Below are 23,065 nucleotides of genomic sequence, written 5' to 3'. Positions count from 1 at the left end.
GGAACCCTCTTGCACTGTTGGTGGGAATGTAAACTGATACAGCCACTATGGAGAACAGTATGGAGGTTCCTTAATAAACTAAAAATAGTATTACCATATGACCCAGCAAACCCACTACTGGGCATATGCCCAGAGAAAACCATAATTCAAAAAGACACATGCACCCCAGTGTTCATTGCAGCACTATTTACAATAGCCAGGTCATGGAAGCAACCTAAATGCCCATCGACAGACGAGTGGATAAAGAAGATGTGGTACATATATACACTGGAATATTACTCAGCCATAAAAAGGAACGAAATTGGGTCATTTATAGAGACGTGGATGAATCTAGAGACTGTGAGACAGAGTGAAGTAAGTCAGAAAGAGAAAAAAAAATATCGTATATTAACGCATATATGTGTAACCTAGAAAAATGGTACAGATGAACTGGTCTTCAGGGCAGAAACTGACACACAGATGTAGAGAACAAATGTATGGACACCAAGGGGGAAAGCGGTAGGGGGTGTGGGGGGTGTGATGAATTGGGAGATTGGGATTGACATGTATACACTGATGTGCATAAAATGGATGACTAATAAGAACGTGCTGTATAAAAAAAATAAATAAAATAAAACTCAAAAAAAAGAAAAGAATAGATTTTCAAATGCACATAATATCACAAAGTTGGTAGGGACAGAAATGACGTAACACAATTAATGCCATACCATACTGAAAATGCTATTTAATACTATATACTCTCTGATTATATTTTGTCCTTATTCAGGCTCTGCATTGTACAATGACAAACTGTTTTAAAGCTGAAAAGAAAAATTAAAAAAAAAAAAAAAATATATATATATCTTAAATAAGATACATACCAGTTCTGCTGTGGTAAAAGTGGGAAGAGTTTTACCAGCAGGAATAAGTAACGATGCTGTATAGGAAACAAAACAAAAATTACACATTCGTTAGAGTTTACCAACTGACTAAAATTGCTAAGCATACCTTATTTTTAAAAAATGTTTTCCATCACTAACATATTCAAGCATGATGCATTCTAAACTTTCTGAGTCCACGTGAGGTAAAAGTATTTAATTACATCTTTTCCCAACAATTTTAGGTAAAGTATAGGTTAGTTGTAAGTCTTTAAGTAGAGGTTATAGATTATAGTATAGATTTCCAAAATGAAATCTCATTGTAATCAAGTATACTGTAATATAGAAATCCATAACAAAATACCTAAAAGGTTGTCTTTAGGAAGCCAGTGTACCACTAAACCTCCATTACAACTTTTTAGACGGGAGAAAAAGTAGTATTTGTTAAAGTGGCATGTTTCCAACCAACTATTCTTTGAGCAAAAAAATGTAACCCAACATAAACCATTCCAAATCGTATAAGTTCAAAAAAAATTTCAATTCATCAATTCAACCTGCAATAAACCTACAATTTCATATATCTTTCCTTTATTATCACCAATTCTCTATGCTAACTATCCCTTCATTTATCATACATCTAAAAGACTGACGTGAGAGAAACCAAGATGGTGGAGTAGAAGGATGTGCCCTCACTCCCTCTAGCGAGAACACCAGAATCACAACTAGCTGCTGGACAATCATCGACAAGAAGAGACTGGAACTCACCAAAAAAGACACCCCATATCCACAGACAAAGAAGAAGCCACCATGAGATGGTAGGAGGGGCGCAATCACAGTAAAATCAAATCCCATAACTGCTGGGTGGGTGACTCACAGACTGCAGAACACCTATAGCACAGAAGTCCACCCACCGGAGTGAAGGTTCTGAGCCCCACGTCAGGCTTCCCAACCTGGGGGTCTGGCAATGAGAGGTGGAATTCCTAGAGAATCAGACTTTGAAGCCTAGTGGGAATTGATTGCAGGACTTCGACAGGACTGGGGGAAACAGAGACCCCACTCTTGCAGGGCACACACCAAGTAGGGTGCACATCAGGACCCAGAGGAAGGAGCAGTGACCCCAGGGAAGACTGAACCAGACCTACCTGCTAATGTTGGAGGGTCTGCTGCAGAGGAGGGGGGTGGCTGTGGCTCACCGTGGGGACAAGGACACTGGTAGCAGACGTTCTGGGAAGTACTCCTTGGTGAGGGCTCTCCAAGAGTCTGTCATTAGCCCCACCAAAGAGCCCAGGTAGGCTCCACTGTTGGGTTGCCTCAAGCCAAACAACCAACAGGGAGGGAACCCAGCCCCACTCATCAACAGTCAACAAGATTAAACTTTTACTGAGCTTTGCCCACCAGAGCAACAGTCAGCTCTACCCCACAACTAGTCCCTCCCATCAAGAAACTTACACAAGCCTCTTAGATAGCCTCATCCATCAGAGGGCAGACAGCAGAAGCAAGAAGAACTACAACCCTGCAGCCTATGGAACAAAAACCACATTCAAAGAAAGACAGACAGGGCTTCCCTGGTGGCACAGTGGTTGAGAGTCTGCCTGCCGATGCAGGGGAAACAGGTTCGTATAAGAAATGTTTAACAAAGACCTAGAAGAATTAAAGAACAAACACACAGAGATGAACAATACAATAACTAAAATGAAAGCTACACAAGAAGGAATCAACAGCAGAATATCTGGGGCAGAAGAACAGATAAGTTCAGACAAGCAAAAGCTAAGAAAATTCAGCACCACCAAACCAGCTCTACAACAAATGCTAAAGGAACTTCTCTAAGTGGGAAACACAAGAGAACAAAAGAACCTGAACAAAAGGACATGAATTCTATGAAACATTTAGAGAACAGCTAACACCCATCCTTCTCAAACTCTTCCAAAAAATCGCAGAGGAAGGAACACTCCCAAACTCATTCTGTAATGCCACCATCACTCTGATACCAAAACCAGACAAAGATACTACAAAAAAAGAAAATTACAGACGAATATCATCTGCAGCACTATTTACAATAGCCAAGTCACGGAAGCAACCTAAATGCCCATCGACAGATGCATGGATAAAGAAGATGTGGTACATATAACAATGGAATATTACTCAGCCCTAAAAAGGAACAAAATTGGGTCATTTGTAGTGACGGGGATGGATCTAGAGACTGTCATACAGACTGAAGTAAGTCAGAAAGAGAAAAACAAATATCGTATATGAACACATGTATGTGGAACCTAGAAAAATGGTACAGATGAACTGGTATGCAGGGCAGAAGTTGAGACACAGATGTAGAGAACAAACGTATGGACACCAAGGGGGGAAAGCCGTGGGGGGGTGGGGATGGTGGTGTGCTGAATTGGGTGATTGGGATTGACATGTATACACTGATGTTTATAAAACTGATGACTAATAAGAACCTGCTATATAACAAAATAAATAAAATTCAAAAATTAAAAAAAATAGGGCTTCCCTGGTGGCGCAGTGGTTGAGAATCCGCCTGCTGATGCAGGGGACACGGGTTCGTGCCCCAGTCCGGGAAGATCCCACATGCCGCAGAGGGGCTGGGCCCGTGAGCCATGGCCGCTGAGCCTGCGCGTCCGGAACCTGTGCTCCGCAATGGGAGAGGCCACAACAGTGAGAGGCCCACGTACAGGAAAAAAATAATAATAATAAGTCTTAATACTACTCAGCCATAAAAAAGAACAAAATAATGTCATTTTCAGCAACATGGATGAACCTGGAGATTGTCATACTGAGTGAAGTAAGTCAGACAGAGAAAGACAAACATATGATATCACTTGTATGTGGAATCCAAAAAAATGGTACAAATGAACTTATTTACAAAACAGAAACAGAGTCACAGATGTACAAAATAAACTTACGGTTACCAGGCGGGGAAAGGGGGAGGGATAAATTGAGAGATTGGGATTGATATATACACACTACTATATATAAAATAGGTAACTAATAGGGACCTACTGCATAGCACAGGGAACTCTTCTCAACACTCTGTAATGACCTGTATGGGAAAAGAATCTAAAAAAGAGTGGATAGATGTATATGTATAACTGATTCACTTTGCAGTACAGCTAAAACACAGTATTTTAAATCAACTATACTCCAATAACATTTTTTTAAAATAAGTCTAAAGAACAAATAGTTACTAGAAGGATCTCAGTTGACCAATGTAACCTTAAACCTTACCTCAAGGTTCATTTTACCTACTTGAACCTGACAGAAGACCATTTTGCCTTTTCTTTAATAGAAACAAAAACATTTTAGCATGTTTATGCAGCACGTATATACTGTATGTAATGTTTTTTATGGTATTTTTTCACATACTGTATTAAGAAAAACTGTCCTAAAGATCCATTTCTGACAATAGAATGGCTCCATGATATACCACAAACAGCTCAGAAGAGCAAATTTTCTTTAACAATTCTTCTCACATTAAGACAACAGAAGTGAAGCTACAAAGATTGATGGTTAATGAAGTACAAAATTATTTTTATCCTCTGTCATCTATAGCTTTACTTCTTAACCAGCATTCTTTTTGGAAAGGCTAAATTAGAACTGGAGTGGCAGGAACACAATGGTATTAGTCTTAATTAGCTGAAGTGAGAAAAGCTTAGGCTGGTACAGCATAAGCCATAGCCTGAGAGGAAACAAAAATCTGTTAACATACTGTCTGAAGCAATTAAATGAATTTCTTGAGGAAAAATAGCAACAATTCTCCCCTGTTAAATACTCGGCAATAAATCCCAAAGGATAATTCTCTCTACTCATACAAATCAAACAGAGCTAAAAGAGTTTTAAGAGTTTCTTTAGAGCCATCAAAAAAATTGAACTAACAAAATTTTAGAGTAAAGTTTCATGTAGCTTCTACTTAATTTTGATACTAAATTCACAAGTTACATTCATCATTCATATACATTCACTAATTATGTACACCATTATATGTGCCTGAAACATACTTTTTAAAATACTCAAGATACTGTCAATAACCAATTAAGTTTTAACTGAATACATGTTTTTACTTAAAGTGTCAGAATTTTGGTCTTCAAGTATATATTCTAGAAATAGTAAATTTCACAAACAATAAGCTTTAGAAAAAAGGAAGAATTTAATCCAACAAATATAATTTAAGGAGTTTTGCAAAAAAAAATAGTATAGCACAACAACATTCACATTTATAAGTGTATTTTCCCCTACACACCAAAAAGTCTTTGATACATTAAGGCAGCTAATCATTTAACAATATTTGGTCCCTCTTTGAACCATACCAAATTTTAATATCCAAGTCACATTATTCAAGAGGTGCAAAAACTGGTAAATTTCTTTTTTGTGACTACTCTTTAGTATATGACTGTCTCCTGATGACCAAACTGAATATTCTAACTCAAACCACCTCAAAAAACAACAACATTGCTGAAAATTTTAACAGATCCAAATTCAAGAACAACAGGACATACAGTTTGTACCTGAAGTTTAAGAGTTTTAATGCTCAAAGATGAAAGCTAACAAATCTCTCAATGTTCCTGGTTCTTCCCTGACTTCCTCCCACAATGACTGATGGCTTCATCAAAAAGACTATGTGACATGAAGACCAAATAGCAGAAGATGATTTGAATTGCCCTAGAAATAAGGCAATTATAGACAAAGTGACTACCTGTCCCAGTGTGCTCAGGACAGTCCTAGTTTACACCTCTTATTCTGAGGTTATTATTATTATTACTATTTATTTATTTATTTATGACTGCCTTGGGTCTTCGTTGTTGCGCGCGGGCTTCCTCTAGTTGCGGCAAGTGGGGGGTACTCTTCGTTGCAGTGTGCGGGCTTCTCACTGCAGTGACTTCTCTTGTTGCGGAGCTCAGGCTCTAGGCACATGGGCTTCGGTAGTTGTGGCATGCGGGCTCTAGAGTGCAGGCTCAGTAGTTGTGGCGCACGGGCTTAGTTGCTCCACTGCACGTGGGATCTTCTCAGACCAAGGATCAAACCCGTGTCCCATGCATTGGCAGACAGATTCTCAACCGCTGCACCACCAGGGAAATCCTGAGGTTATTATTAACAGAATCCCATTTCTCTCTCAAAAGTGGATTATAGGGCTTCCCTGGTGGTGCAGCAGTTGGGAGTCCGCCTGCCGATGCAAGGGACGCGGGTTCGTGCCCCGGTCCGGGAGGATCCCACATGCCACGGGGTGGCTGGGCCTGTGGGCCATGGCTGCTGGACCTGCGCGTCCGGAGCTTGTGCTCCGCAGCAGGAGGGGCCACAGTGGTGAGAGGCCTGCGTCCCGCAAAAAATAAATAAATAAATAAATAAAAGTGATTATAAGCAAAAGACCCAGAACAGCCAATATGATATTCAAGGAGAAAATGATGAACTACTATCACTATCCAACTTCAAGACTTACTGTAAAGCTACAGTAATCAAGACAGTGTACACAAATAGATGGCAAAAAAATAGACAAATACATCAGTGGAACAGAACAGACAGCCCAGAAATAGATCCCCATAAATATAATCAACTGATCTTTGACAAAGGAGCATAAGCTATACGATGGAGCAAAGATAGTCTCTTCAACAAATAGTGCTGGAACAACTGAACATCCAGTGCAAAAAAAAAATGAACCTAGATACAGACCTTACACGCTTCACAAAAGTTAACTCAAAATGGATCACAGAGCTAAATGTAAAATGCAAAACTATAAAACTCCTGGAAAATAACATATGAGAAAATCTACATGACTTGAGTATAGCAATGACTTTTTTAATACAACACTGAAGGAACAATCCATGAAAGACATAACTGATAAGCTGGACTTCATTAAAATTAAAAACTGCTTTGCAAAAGACAATGTGAGGAGAATGAGGAGACAAGCCACAGTTTGGGAGAAAATATTTGCAAAAGACGTACCTGATAAGGGACTGTTATCCAAAATAAACAAAGAGACGGAGGACCTTCAAGGTGGTGGAGGACTAAGACATGGAGATCACTTTCCTCCCCACAAATACATCAAAAATACATCTACAGCCTACCGCCATACCATCCTGAACACGCCTGATCTCGTTCAATCTCAGAAAAATACATCTACATGTAGGACAAATACTACAAAATACCTACTGAATGCTGGCAGAAGACCTCAGACTTCCCAAAAGAGCCATGTGGCTCACAGGGTCTTGGTGCTCTGGCCAGGGGTCAGGCCTGAGTCTCTGAAGTGAAAGAGCCGAGTTCAGGACACTGGACCACCACAGATATCCCGGCAAGATATCAATATAATATCAATCGTTAAGAGCTCTCCCAGAGACCTCTGTCTCAATGCTTACACCCAGCTCCACTCAACGACCAGCAAGCTCCAGTACTAGACATCCCACGCCAAACAACTAGCAAGACAGGAACACAACCCCACCCATTAGAATAGAGGCTGCCTAAAATCATATTGAGTTCACAAACATCCCAAGAACACACACCAGACGTGGTCCTGACCACCAGAAAGACAAGATCCAGCCTCATCCACCAGAACACAGGCACCAGTTCCCTCCACCAGGAAGCCGAAACAACCCACTGAACCAACCTTACCCACTGGAGGCAGACACCAAAAACAATGGGAACTACGAACCTGCAGGCTGGAGATCCCAAACACACTAAGTTAGGCAAGACAGGAAGACAGAGAAATATACAGCAGATGAAGGAGCAAGGTAAAAACCCACCAGACCAAACAAATGAAGAGGAAATAGGCAGTCTACCTGAAAAAGAATTCAGAGTAATGATAGTAAAGATGATCCAAAATCTTGGAAACAGAATGGAGAAAATATAAGAAACATTTAACAAGGACCTAGAAGAACTAAAGAGCAAACAAACAATAATGAACAACACAATAAATGAAATTTAAAATTCTCTAGAAGGAATCAATAGCAGAATAACTGAGGCAGAAGAATGGACAAGCAACCTGGAAGATCAAATAGTGGAAATAATTACCTCAGAGCAGAATAAAGAAAAAAGAATGAACAGAATTGAGAACAGTCTCAGAGACATCTGGGACAACATTAAACACATCAACATTTAAATTATAGGTGTCCCAGAAGAAGAAGAGAAAAAGAAAGGGACTGAGAAAATATTTCAAGAGAATACAGTTGAAAACTTCCCTAATATGGGAAAGGAAATAGTCAATCAAGTCCAGGAAGCACAGAGAGTTCCAAGCAGGATAAATCCAAGGAGAAACACGCCAAGACACATATTAATCGAACTATCAAAAGTTAAATACAAAGAAAAAATATTAAAAGCAGCAAGGGAAGAACAACAAATAACATACAAGAGAATCCCCATAAGGTTAACAGCTGATCTTTCAGCAGAAACTGCAAGCCAGTAGGGAGTGGCAGGACATATTTAAGTGATGAAAGGGAAAAACCTACAACCAAGATTACTCTACCCAGCAAGGATCTCATTCAAATTTGATGGAGAAATTAAAATCTTTACAGAGAAGCAAAAGCTAACAGAATCCAGCACCACCAAGCCACCTTTACAACAAATGCTAAAGGAACTTCTCTAGGCAGGAAACACAAGAGGAGGAAAAGACTTAAAATAACAAACCCCAAAAAACTAAGAAAATGGTAATAGGAACATACATATCGGGAGTTACCTTAAATGTAAATGGATTAAATGCTCCAACCAAAAGACACAGACTGGCTGAATGGATACTACATAAGGCAACTGCTAACAGCTCTAAAAGAGGAAATCGACAGTAACACAATAATAGTGGGGGACTTTAACATCTCACTTACACCAATGGACAGATCATCCAAAATGAAAATAAATAATGAAAGAGAAACTTTAAATGACATATTAAACAAGATGGACTTAACTGATAATTATAGGAGATTCCATCCAAAAACGACAGAACACACTTTCTTCTCAAGTGCTCATGGAACATTCTCCAGGATAGATCATATCTTGGGTCACAAATCAAGCCTTGGTAAATTTAAGAAAACCAAAATCATATCAAGTATCTTTTCGAACCACAACACTATGAGACTAGATATCAATTACAGGGAAAAAAATCTGTAAAAAATACGAACACATGGAGGCTAAACAATACACTACTAAATAACCAAGAGATCACTGAAGAAATCAAAGAGGAAATCAAAAAATACCTAGAAACAAATGACAATGAAAACATGACGACCCAAAGCCTATGGGATGCTGCAAAACCAGTTCTAAGAGGGAAGTTTATAGCAATATATTCTTACCTCAAGAAACAAGAAAAATCTCAAATAAACAACCTAACCTTACACCTAAAGCAAATAGAGAAAAAGGAACCAAAAAAACCCCCAAAGTTAGCAGAAGGAAAGAAATCATAATGATCAGATCAGATAATAAATGAAAAAGAAATGAAGGAAACAATAGCAAAGATCAATAAAACTAAAACCTGGTTCTTTGAAAAGATAAACAAAATTGATAAACCATTAGCCACACTCATCAAGAAAAAGAGGGAGAGTACTCAAATCAATAAAATCAGAAATGAACAAGAAATTACAACAGACACTGCAGAAATATAAAGGATCATGAGAGATTACTACAATCAACTGTATGCCAATAAATGATGCTCAACATCATTAATCATTAGAGAAATACAAATCAAAACTACAATGAGGTATCACCTCACACTGGTCCGAATGGCCATCATCAAAAAATCTACAAACAAGAATTGCTGGAGAAGGTGTGGAGAAAAGGGAACCCTCTTGCACTGTTGGTGGGAATGTAAATTGATACAGCCACTATGGAGAACAGTATGGAGGTTCCTTAAAACCTAAAAATAGAACTACCATGTGACCCTGCAATCCCACTACTGGGCATATACCCTGAGAGAACCATAATTCAAAAAGAGTCATGTACCACAATGTTCATTGCAGCACTATTTACAATGTCCAGCACATGAAAGCAACCTACGTGTCCATCGACAGATGAATGGATGAAGAAGATGTGGCACATATATACAATGGAATGTTACTCAGCCATCAAAAGAAATTAAACAGTTATTTGTTGTGAGGTGGATGGACACAGAGTCTGTCACACAGAGTGAAGTAAGTCAGAAAGAGAAAAACAAATACCATATGCTAACACATATATATGGAATCTAAAAAAAAATGGTTCTGAAGAACCTAGGGGCAGGACAGGAATAAAGATGCAGACGTAGAGAATGGACTTGAAGACACGGGGAGGGGGTAGGGTAAGCTGGGACGAAGTGAGAGAGTGGCATGGACATATATACAGTACCAGATATAAAACAGATAGCTAGTGGGAAGCAGCCACATAGCACAGGGGGATCAGCTCAGTGCTTTGTGTCCACCTAGAGGAGTGGGATAGGGAGACTCAAGAGGGAGGGTATATGGGGATATATGTGTTCGAATAGCTGATTCACTTTGTTCTACAGCAGAGACTAACACACCATTGTAAAGCAATTATACTCCAATAAAGATGTGAAAAAAAAAGTTAAAAAAAAGATAAATAAAAGGCAAATTTACTAAAAAAAAAAAAACACAAAGAACTCTCAAAACTTAACAATAAGCAAACAAACCAATTAAAAAATGGGCCAAAGACCTAAATAGACACTTCACCAAAGAAGATATATATATGGCAAATAAGCATATGAAAAATATAAAAGATGCTCCATATCATATGTCATTGGGGAAATGTAAATTAAAACAACGAGATACCACTACACCCCTATTGGAATGGACAAAATTCAGAACACTGATAACAGCAATATGCTGGCAAGTATGCGGAGCAACAAACTCTCATTCATTGCTGGGGAATGTAAAATGGTTCGGCCACTTTGGAAGACAGTTTGACAGTTTCTTACCAAGCTAAACATACTCTTACCATATGATCCAGCAATCACACTTCTTGGTATTTGCCCAAAGGAGCTGAAAAGTTATTTCTTCACAAAAACCTGCACACAAATGTTTACAGCACTTTTATTCATAATTGTCAAAACCTGGCAGCAACCAAGATGTCATCCCTCAGTAGGTGAATGGATATATAAACTGTGGTACCTCCGGACAATGGAGTATTATTCAGTGCTGAAAAGAAAGGAGCCATCAAGCCATGAAAAGACATGGAAGAAACTTAAAAATCATATCACTGAACTTCCCTGGTGGCACAATGGTTAAGAATCCATCTGCCAATGCAGGGGACACGAGTTCAAGCCATGGTCCGGGAGGATCCCACATGCCACGGAGCAACTGGGCCCGTGCGCCAGAACTACTGAGTCTGTGCTCTGGAGCCCACAAGCCACAATTGCTGAGCCCACCATGCCACAACTGCTGAAGCCTGTGTGCCTAGAGCCTGTGCTCTGAAGCAGGAGAAGCCACCGCAACGAGAAGCCCGTGCACCGCAACAAAGAGTAGCTCCCGCTCACCGCAACTAGAGAAAACCCGGGCGCAGCAACGAAGATCCAACGCAGCCAAATATAAATAAAAAAAAAAAAAAAAAAAAAAAATCATATTACTAACTGAAAGAAGCCAACCTGAAAAGGCTGTATACTATAGCATCACAACTACATGACATTCTAGAAAAGGCAAAACTATGGAGACAGTAAAAAGATCAGTGGTTGCCAGGGATTGGTGTGAGGGGAACGGATGCAGAGGAGAACAGAAGATATTTGGGGCAATGGAAATACTCTGCATGAAACTATTACAATGGAGTCAAGTCATTATAAACTTGCCCAACCCCACATAATGTACAACACATTGGGTGTTTACAATGGACGTTGGGTGTTTAGGATGTGTCAATGCAGGTTCATCAGCTGTAACGAATGTACCACTCTGGTGGGGTATGTTGATAACTGGAGAGGCTATGCATGAGTGGGAGCAAGGAGTATATGGGAAATATCTGTACCCTCTCTCAAATTTGCTGTGAACCTAAAGATGTTCTAAAAAATTAAGTTTTTTTTAAATTTATTTATTTTATTTAATTTTTGGCTGTACTGGGTCTTTGTTGCTGCATGCGGACTTTTCTCTAGTTGTGGCAGCAGGGGCTACTTATTCATTGCGATGCACAGGCTTCTCATTGTGCACCATGGGTTCTAGGCACGTGGCCTTCAATATTTGTGGCACGCAGCCTCAGTAGTTGTGGCATGTGGGCTCTAGAGTGCAGGCTCTAGAGCGCAGGCTCAGCGGCTGTGGCACATGGGCCCAGTTGCTCTGTGGCATGTGGGATCTTCCCAGACCAGGGCTCGAACCCGTGTCCCCTGCATTGGCAGGCGGATTCCTAACCACTGCGCCACCAAGGAAGCCCCATGTATTTTTTAAAAGTGGATTATAAATTATATATAATAGAATATAAGAATAGAACAGCAGTTCTCAAAGTTTAGTGTACAAACCCCTGGGGGTCCATAAGATACTTTCAGGGTGTTCATAAGGTCAAAACTATTTTTATAATATCAAAACAATATATGCCTTTTTAATTTTTCACTAAATATTTTAAGGTGGGGGATGGTGCTGACATTTGCACTGACAGCACAAAGCCGTGATAAATAAAACTGAAGGCACCTTCACATGAATTAAGTCTGTAAGCACCAAACCTTACTAGTGCTCATTGTATTTACTCTCCATTGCTATCTACTCACAGTTTAAAAATAAACAAATAAAACCAGCAACAACAAAACTGTCTCACTTAAGAAATTCCTTAATGTAACCATAAAGAATTATTTTTACTAAATTTCAACCCTCAAGTATACTTGCTTTTAATATTCTGTGTGAGGAAATAGGAAAAACATATAAAGCATTTCTGTAGCATCCAGAAGTACAGGGAAGTATGAGGAAATCCAATGGTGCTATTGTTTAAGTTGGGAGCTGACCTAGCTAATTTCTTTTTTCAAGAAACACTATTTTACCTGAAAGAAAAACTGACAGAAACTATGGTTCATCAGACTTGGGTATTTGGCAATCTTTTGAAAATGAACTAAGTGTGCCCATCACCTCAAGGAAAACAAACTGACAGTATTTGTTTGGCAATGATAAAATTCAAGCTTTCAAGCAAAAATTAGAATTTTGAAAACTATATCCACTACAGTAAGCTTCATCGCTTTCCAATACTTAAACACTTTCCTGTGAGATATGTGGAGATATTAATATGATTTTTTATCCTGTACAATGAACCATGTGTCAAATGTATAACTCAGTGAACCAATATTTTCCACGTCACCCACGTATGTTACAAAATTACACAGGGGTTAGACAGTCATTCAAAATGCAAGATATACCAGTGAACTTTAACATCACAAAAAGTCCATTGATATGGTTTCAGATTACACTTTGCAGCTAACCTCTCAGAAACTACCACGTGTTGAGTTTTAGCATAGTACCAAATTACCTGAAAAAGCTATTAAAACACTCTTCCTTTTCCAATTATCTATCTGTGGAAGATTAGATTTTCTCCTGCCAAAACTACATATCACAACAGATTAAATTTAGAAATAGATATGAGAATCCAGCTGTCTTGTATTAAGCCAGACATTAACAAGAATTGCAGAAAAGTAAAACAATACCAGTCTTCTCACTAAATATTTTTTTGTTCTGGAAAAGAGTTATTTTTAACAAATATATATTAACATACAATCATTTCTTTAATTAATAAATCAACATTTTAAAAATTTCTCAGCTTTAATTTCTAATATGGTAAATAGATACTAACAACCCACATAAAAGGAAGCACTTTGAGGTTCTCAATTTTTAAGTGTAAAGAGGTCCTGAGACCAAAAAAAAAAAAAAGTTGACAACTGAAGATATGGCAAATGACTAAACAAATGGATAATAGAGTCAAAGAAAATACAACAGGGCAAACAAATTTTAACAGTGGAGAAGACAAAGGCAAAGGACTTATTCCACTGTAGATTTAATTTGAACTTGTTATCAAGAGATAAAAAGGTTGTAGCATACGTTTAGGCTATCTTAATCAGGCTTTTAGAAGCATACAACAAGATGATATAATTAAAAAGTACTTCAATTTTATGAGGCTGTTTACTTCAAGAATATTATTGCAGGGTACCTCGAAATGAAGAGGGACAGGGAAAAGGCCTATAATGCAGTTTTACAGGATACATGTGCTTCCTCTTCACTTCATCATGAATGATGTAGAAAAGAATAAGAAGAAAAACTGTCTTGTTTAAATGTAATTATTTCTATTATTCTAACCTCTAAGACAGAATTAGAAAGAAAGAAGTGCTGAGTGAAAGTCAGCTGGATACGTTGCAAGACTATTTTGTGATTTAAATCACTGGTAATATTACCATCTTGAGGCAAAATCAAGTATTACAATAGTGTTCCAGCTAGTCTTTTCTTAAGAACCATGCTTTTCATAAAAGACGATCAAATATTTTACTACTCCACATTCACCACCCTCCAAGCCACTCCTAAGGAAAAAATCTTTAAAGTTCTTTAATGAAGAAAAAATTTAAAAGAATGTTATTTAAATAGAGAAATAAAAGGGATGCCCTAATAAAACAGTAAAGTTAAAAATGAAAGCATAGCCAAAAACTGAACAATTGATGTAATTCAATGTGTCAACTTAATAATTAAAACAGCCATGGCTAACTCTTAAAGAGCAACGTTACACATTTTAAGCACAGCATTATGTAAGTTGTGTTTGGTAACTCAACACTCATTGTTATTTTCATTTTTATACGTTATAATTGCTGTCACACTTAAATTCTCTCATTTTGTAATAGACGAGGTAGTAGCCTCCTTACTATCGATATTTTCCCCTCACCTTGACCCACAAGATTTTCATGTGAATTTTCCCAAGTATGCCATGAACAAGTTTTTACTGACAATCTAATCCAAAATCTACCCTTACCTCTTGCAGACATTCATCTATTGAATTTCGGCTAAATCCAATAAAACCTACTTGTGTGTGTCTGTCTGTATCCGCACACGTCTATATCTGGGTGTGTACCCTGAGTCTGGATATGTCTGCTGGTGTGTGCCTCTGTGTCTGTCAGTGCATCCCTATGTGCCTGCGTCTCTGTACATCAACATGTAGATGTATATACACACACACATCAGGATAGCATAAGGATTATAAGAATCAGAGGAGAAAAAAAGAAATAAAGTCTAGAAAGATATAATAGTATTGTTTTATCTTTTAGCAGTTAGTCTTTTCCAGTTTAAATTGATAGACATAATATGGACAAATATTTCCCTTAAAAGCAGAGGTCTAGATTTAAGTCCAAGATGAAAGACAATACGCATATGGTCCATTTCTAGCCATCATTTTATATCCAAAACTGTGAAGTAGCCTGAATAACCTCCATATTCCTGTTTATACTCCATTTTGCTTCCATTTCAATTACAGATTTACAATACATACAGATAGCAAGAGAAAGAGAAAGAATGCACAAGCTTGCAAGCACCCATCTTTCCCTCTGCTTCTTCACCAAGTGGCTGGATTACTCCTTTACTAGAGCCAATCAAATCCTCTGAGATAAACAAAGGGTATTTCCAATAGCCCACAAACTATATAATTTTTTCCTATGAAGTAAGGCTTTGTCACCTTTGTAGACTATAATAGTTTTAAAAATAGTTTAAATAACCTAATTTTTTTGTCAATAATTACATGGCAGTGATGACTTATCCTGTGTTCTTTTAATAGCAATGATTGTGAAGTCCAAGCCCTCTCCCCTTAAGAACATTACCCTAATTCCAAACCACCACCAAATGAGAATTTGTTCTGCATATAGTATTAATTTACTAACTATATCCAACCTGTTGATGACTGCAATGTTTGGTGCAAACTGTGTGGCAACTGAAGGGTGAACAAAGGCAAATGGACACCATTTCTGAAGAAGTCTTCTGTTGCTTTAGACTGCAAAACCTTTGTTTCCCAGAGCTGCAGAGAAAAACAAAATGTTTGCTCTAAAAAAAAAAAAATTAGGGTATTTCCTCCTAGATTTTTTACTTTTAAATTGTCAGCTGAAGGCACAATAAGTGGGTAAGTATTAAACTATAATTAAGGGGTTTGAATTTAATTTATCCATTTTTTTTAAGCTGAAAAAACGAGAAACTTCTACTGTCTACAAACCTGCTTCAGGTCTTTTAAGACTTGTTCCTCTATACCTTCTTCAGCAAATAGATCCCGCACTCCTTCAATTACATCTTCAATTACAGATCTGTAGAGTTTAGACTACATAAAAGCAATTGTTAAAGTTTTACATTCTCAAGTTTGAGTGTATCCAGCCTTAAAAAGCATGCAGTATACACTCTCTAATCTTATATTTGAAGAAAAGCCACCATAAGGATTTTCACTCTGTACATCCTATTCCCAATACAGTCTTAGCTTTGCATAAATTGGTTAACTTCAGACCCATAGTCTCAGCTTATCTATAGGGCTGAATCACAATACTACAAGAAAATAAGAGATAATAATCTCATCAAGATGTATGGTTACTTTTAGGATCCTTGGCTTTTGTGTCAGTATTTAACCTCCACACTCCTTTTTAAAAAGGAAATTAATTTAAGACAGGTGGAAATGAACCTTTTGTTTTCAATTTACCTTTTTCTCAGAGGGACCCAGAGAGCTTTTTTAGAGTTTACTATATTACTTCCATAAATGTAAATAAATTCCAAGCCATAAATTTGGGGCAAGCAACTACAATAGAGTCACCAAAGTCTGTCCCGCTTCCAACATACAAAGTCCAAAAAGATATTCTGAACCATGGTCAAGTAAAAGTACAACTGCACCGAAAAGGATTTCCTAAGAGAAACTAAGGACATGAACCTTACCCTTCCACAATCTGCATACTGCAGAGACTACGTAACATCCTAAAAGCAGATCTTTACCAGATTAAAAACTGGTCAATATCAATAGAAAAACAGCCCTGTGAAATAAACTCAGTCCTTCAAATCTATGTAAACTGTGCTCCACTCCCACCCTAGTCCAAAATGGCAATGCTAGGAAATTCCCTGGCAGTCCAGTGGTTAGGACTCGGCGCTTTCACTGCCTGGGTTCAATGCCTGGTGTGGGGACTATGATCCCACAAGCCATGCGGCACCACCAAAAAAGATCAAATGAAAATAAATAAAATTAAAAATTAAAAAATGCAAAAAAAGAATGGCAATGCTAAGTGTACTGACAATACTGACCTAGTGGAAGTTCTACTGATAAGAAATAACAAAATAGGAATTTAGTTGAATTGCTCTTATTTCAAATTGCTTAATCAGGCCAAATTGAAAATTCTGTCATTCTAGGACTACTTTTTCATACTACTCAGTAAATATTCTAAGTACTCCTATTCATGCGAAGAGTAGTTAGGTATTAAACTTATTCCTTCTAAAGACCCAGAGTGAGCCTACGAAAAAGCCAATCAGTAATATTTAAATAATACGTTATTCACAAGCATAGTCAATAAGATTAAGTGCCCTAGATTAGTTCCTTCTTCTAAAACAGTCTACCCTGATAAAGCTGTGCTTAACTGATGTGTCAGTGTCAGGCCCAGCTAGTGTGATCACACTTAAAGCTAGAGGTAAAAACTCCTAGGGATAAAAACATCTTTTAAGATCTACCCTCAGAATGTAACAGCAGCCATCAAAAATAACCCATTAGAACATAATTTTTCAAAAGCAAAGTAGGAATTGAACATACTTTCTCTTCTAGGACTACAGCTAGACTTTATATTCTTTCCCTGTTATCTTCATTAGTATATGTATAGTCCACTATGCATAGCCCAGGAAATCCATCTTAACCTCTTCCCTATGTAAAAGAAAACACACACACATTCCTTGGAGTTTCACCATCAAATAAAATGGTATACATGGTAAGCTTACATTCAAGCATAATTATTTCACATATATTAAAATACATTATCAGAAAAAGGATACACATTAAAAGAATAACTTGTCTTCAGAAATGAACCATTTTATCCTTCTTATGTACAGATGGAACCCATAAAACAACACAGATCTGGACAAGCACACTGCCTTTCACCAAATGTGAAGTCTGTTGAAATGATCTGAAAATAAACGTGATTTCTTGACTTTCTTTCTTTAAATCAATTTTTAGGATTGATAGAGGGTCTCACAAGACCATTTAGCCTGTCAGTTCTCATGCGAGGTTTACGTACTCCTTAACGGTAACAAAGCAACGTCTGGGTTTATCAATTCCAACTGTACACTTAAACATTAAGATGCTTAAGGATGGGGAAATGGAGGGGTGCGGGAGAACTCTAAAAATATGTGGTGGGGTAACCTAAAGTATCACATTACCTGTTATTTCGGGTAAATAATACAGCTTAGACTCAACAGTGGTCATACTAAAATTAAACTACAATTAGAGTACAACTGAACTCAGTAATTCTAAACACACTAAAATGGAAGGCTTAAGGTGCGTTCCATCTCTAACCACCTTCTCAAATCCTCACTCTAGAGGACCTCAGCTCCATGAGGAGTAAGAAGGAGAAGAAGAGGGGCACTTGCTGTTCTGGCGGGGGGCCAGGTCCAACTTCCGGCTGAGCTACTGGCCCTCATCCACTTCCTCTAACACGGAGGAGAAGAACAGAGGAGCCCCTAAGGGAGAGGGCTCCTGAAAGTCTGTAAAGAGCCAGGAGGGGGAAAAAAAAAAGGGTGTGCGGAGCTCCACTGCCATGAGCCCAGGACCGCGCTCCCTCTGCACGGAGCACAGGCCGAGAGGCCAGGCTGGTGGTCCTTACCACCGGGTTGACGGACTCCATGACCGCTGCTCCAGCGCCTTGCCGCTTGCGCCTGCGCAGCACGCGATGCGCCTCCGAGGACCATTCTTTGCGTGCTTTGAACGTAGGTGCACGTTGTCCACGCAACGACGTCAGGACGCTGGGGGCGGGGCAGGGGAGGAGAGAAAGGTTAATGATGAGGGCTAAGTGGAGTCGCGCTGCAGAGGCAGTTAAGAGGTTGACCTGAAAGTGCAAAGAGACCAGATAAAACGGGGTGGTTAACTCTGGTGTAACCAACTTTGGGCCGTTCACATGACCCTTGAAGAGCCTTTATTTTCTCAATCTATAAAATAAAGGCTAAGAAAATAGGGGATGAGCAATGCAGCGGTAGATCCCAGTTCACTTTACCTTTGAGAAGAGGGGAGCTAGTGGTATCTGTCCTCTCCTTCTGCCAATTTTCATTCCTCCCCTTACGCCCCAGTCACAGCTGAACTCCAGTATATAATAAGAGTCAAACTCTTCTAAGATTGGTTCTCAAAGTGTACAACAGCAACATCAGCTTCATCTGGAAACCTGTTAAAAATGCAAATTATTGGGTCCCTCCCCAGACCTACTGAATCAGAAACTCTGAGGCTGGGACCTAGCCTTCTGTAACTTTAACATGCTCTCCAGGTGATTCTGATGGGCACTTCAGTGAGACTCTTTGTCCCAAAGCAAAGATTTTCAGCTTTGGCTGCACACTGAAATCACCTGGGGAGCTTAATAAAGGTTTGGCACCTGAGTCTCACCCCAGAGACTCTGATTCTATTATGCAGCCAAGTTGGAGAACCACTGATAAAATAAAGTCAGCACCCCAATACCACCCAGGCTCCTTTTCCTCCTCAGGCAGAAATGACACTCTTGACCTGTAATAATTCCCTCCTTCCCCTGAAGGGTAGAGCATCTAGGGGCATACCTTGCCTAGGGCTGAGGGTAGATGTAAGCACAGATAACCTGGAGGGTTAGATAAGGGAACAAGTCATTTATTGCCACTGCTCTGCCTTTTAAAACAGCCTTTCTAGCCTGCAGATAGATCCTGACCTAACCAGATGGCTAAGTTACTGAATGATTAAAAATCCTATCAGGTTTAAAATTGGCTGTTTATTTATTTATTTGTGCATGTAAGTTCAGTAAAGCTATTTATATCTGACCATTCTGTATTTGCTTTGCCTGGGCCAGGTACCTTATAGTTTGTGAGTTTCAAGAAGCTAATTTATATGAAGCCCTTTAGAAGACTTTCCTAAATTGAAAACTATCTGAAATTTCTTTTACAGAAAGCCAAGAATGTTACATAGTACTTTTTAATGATTGTATCTCTACCTGGCAATTTACTACCAGAAGTATTCAAAGTGACTTAACTTACACCCAAAACAGAAAGCTAAAAGCAGTCATTGATTCCTACTGATATCATAAAAATTCAATTATTCAGCTTATTGCCAAAAAATCTCATTTTTCATCTTTTTCATAGCCAAGTTTTAAAACTTTATTCCTAAATGCATAGGATTAGTAATCACCTAACTTTTTGGGACAGCATACTGTTTTATATTACTTCATTATAGATTTTATCCTTCTCAGGGCTATACTATAGATCATACATACTTTTGAAATTAAATTTGGACCTTGGTACCCATAAAAAGTGTGACTGAGTTGAACTGTTGTTTCTTAGTATACCTAGTAGATTCAGGTTGCCAAGAGGTTATGTAACTGGCAGAGAAATGTCAGTAACTTTCCATTTGCCCCTGGTGGTCTGTCTGCATGGTCACTAGTAGACTAAGATATAGTTTCTTCCCAGTAATAGACAATGGCTTTTAGAGGAGGTATACTTTAACCTACATTCCAGGTGAATCCAAGTTGCAAATCTGCTCTCGACCTGAGATAGCCAGCTTCCAAGATGGCCCCCAAAGATCCTTACCTCCTAGTATTCGCAACCTTGTGTTCTCCCCTCCCACACTGTAGCATGGTTTGTCTGGGTGACCAACAGAAAAGCAGAAGTAATGATGTATCACTTCTAAGATTAGGTTATAAATGACTGTGGCTTCCTTCCTTGGGATTCCTTCAGATCACTCACTTGGGAGAAGACAGCTGTCATGTTGTGAGGACAGTCAAGCACTCTGCCTATGGAGAGGCCCAGGTGGCAAGGAACGAAGACTCCAGCCCATAGCCAACAGGGATCCCTGTTGGAAATTGATGCCTCCCCATTTGGGCTGTCAGATGATTGCAGCCCTGACTGGTCTGCATCCCTTTGAGAGACTCTGAACCGGAAACTGTGTGAGATAATAAATATTTGTCATTTTAAGCAGTTAAGTTTGGGGATAATTTGTTACACAAAATGGGATAACTAATACAGGACCCATTCTCTGATCGGACTGTGCCTAGTGAAGGCTTGGTTTTTCCTCATTGTAATCTCAGCATTTAAGCTTTCCTGAGTACCCTCATCAGTCACAAGAGCATTTGAAAAGTATGTAAAGGAATCTTTATAGGCTGATATTTGATAGTGTTGACCCCAGGTTATCATCAAACAAGCAGACTGTTGTAGTCATGTAATGATCACATTTCTTTTGTCAGTTTTTCAAACTCAGAGGGGAAGTGTGTTGCATACACGAAAGACTTTTTTTTTTTTTTTTTTTTTTTGGGGTATGCGGGCTTCTCACTGTTGTGGCCTCTCCTGCTGCGGAGCACAGGCTCCGGACGCGCAGGCTCAGCGGCCATGGCTCACGGGCCCAGCCGCTCCGCGGCATGTGGGATCTTCCCGGACCGGGGCACGAACCCGTGTCCCCTGCATCGGCAGGTGGACTCTCAACCACTGCGCCACCGGGGAAGCCCCACAAAAGACTTTTGATGCTAAAATTGAAATTTCAAGATCCCAAAGCCTCAGTGAGGCAATTTTACAGTAACTTTTTTTTTTTACGTTAGTAATTAGAGAATAAGAAAGGAATGCTGAGCTTTGGTCTGTCTTTGAGTACACAGTTTTTGAAATTACACCTGTGGCAAAATATAAAGCTCTTCCCCAATTGCCCATCACAGTTCAGAGCATCAGATTTTCATTTTCTCCTGTTTTGTTTAGAGGCTATAATATCTATTTAACATACCATTTGTAATCAACACTAGTTTTGTAACATTTAAGCAAATCTTAATAATCAGATTAATTTCTCTGCATTTTGTAAGTTCATATTACTTTTGCCTAGAGGTTTCAGTGATATTATAAAAGTAAAGAAAAAAAACTTCTCTTTGTTTATTGTGAGAAAAGGCCATATCTATGAAGTCCTTCCTCTGAATAAGAATGCTTTTTAAAATGTATTTTAGAGACAGCCCATTATCTTTTACGTATTAAATTTTACAGTCAAATGCAGAGCATTTCAGTAACTCTAGACTCTAAATAATATATTTATCAGTAATGAAAAATACAAGTTAGGCTATGAGCATATGCCTTAAGGCAGCAAATATTCACAATTAGTTTCTGAACATTTTTCACCCAATGCACTAAACCCAGCAGTACTGTGTTTCTCTGCCTCTGTTTCATCCTTCACATCATTCAGGAAATGAAAATCCACATAATCTCTACCTCACCTTGTAACTTTGAAATGGCTGCAATGTTAGTAGTTCTGATTTGTTTATACTCTGCACTTTTATAACATTTTCCATTTTCTAATACAACTCTAAAATCAACTTACATTATTTGAACATCAGATACAATTCCACCACGATGAATCCTTCCCCGCTCCCCCAATAGGATTTCAGTTAAAATGACCATGTGACACAGTGCGATGGCCAACTGGTGACCTTATCACACAGTGGAACACTGTTAATGTTCACATTACTACCTATTTTCAAATGTTTTAATATTAAAGAGATGCATACATTGTGTGCATATGAAAATGAGTGACTATAATTAACTCAAGGAAAGTGTGAAGGATGACTTCAAACACAGTTTTCCCTATGGCTACTTTTCAACATTCTCATGGGGTCTTGATAAGAATTCAGTAATTTCCAAGCTAACAAATTATTCCATTTTCATTTCTTTAATCACAATGTGTATAATCAAATGTGAACATGAAATATTAGCAAGAATAATGTCTGTTGTCTCCAGTGAATTTTCCAACCTAAATTTCTACTTAGAGAAGATGGAGGTAAAGACCAATAAATTGAACTTAAGGCTATGACCTGGAAAGAACCAACCAGCTTTGTTCCCACAGTAAGTGTACTTATCTTCTTTCCTAATTGGTCTCATTTTGTAAGATGTAAAGGTAGCATCTTGAATATTCTATATTATTCTAGATGCTTCAAATATCAGGAGAGGCAGGGACAACATGGAGTAGACACGCTCCTTCCTATTCCTTTTGCTAAGCACAGCTAAAAAAATCTCTGGATATTATACATAAAACAAAGATAAGAAGACTCTGAAAGGTGGAGAGAAGAGCATAGACAGTTAGGGACCTCACAACCCAAAGAAAGACAC

At 38.6% G+C, this 23,065-nt stretch overlaps 1 protein-coding gene across 1 annotated transcript in view; it reads right to left on the bottom strand.

Moving 5' to 3' along the window:
- The window catches only part of GTF2A1L (general transcription factor IIA subunit 1 like), a 53,383-nt gene extending 34,323 nt beyond the window's left edge, over positions 1-19,060 (bottom strand). Inside the window, exons 1-5 of the mRNA XM_024753597.1 lie at positions 18,979-19,060; positions 18,592-18,730; positions 15,969-16,070; positions 15,653-15,776; positions 861-916 (exon numbers count right to left, since the gene is read on the bottom strand). Coding sequence (XP_024609365.1) covers positions 861-916; positions 15,653-15,776; positions 15,969-16,070; positions 18,592-18,612 — 303 coding nt within the window. The 5' untranslated portion in view covers positions 18,613-18,730; positions 18,979-19,060. The remainder of the gene's footprint in view (positions 1-860; positions 917-15,652; positions 15,777-15,968; positions 16,071-18,591; positions 18,731-18,978) is intronic.
- Positions 19,061-23,065: the final 4,005 nt, after the last annotated feature.

This window comes from Neophocaena asiaeorientalis, unplaced genomic scaffold, assembly GCF_003031525.2.
Source record: "Neophocaena asiaeorientalis asiaeorientalis breed wild unplaced genomic scaffold, Neophocaena_asiaeorientalis_V1.1 scaffold171, whole genome shotgun sequence".
Lineage (NCBI taxonomy): Eukaryota > Metazoa > Chordata > Mammalia > Artiodactyla > Phocoenidae > Neophocaena > Neophocaena asiaeorientalis.
This window is presented reverse-complemented; position numbering and strand designations above follow the sequence as displayed.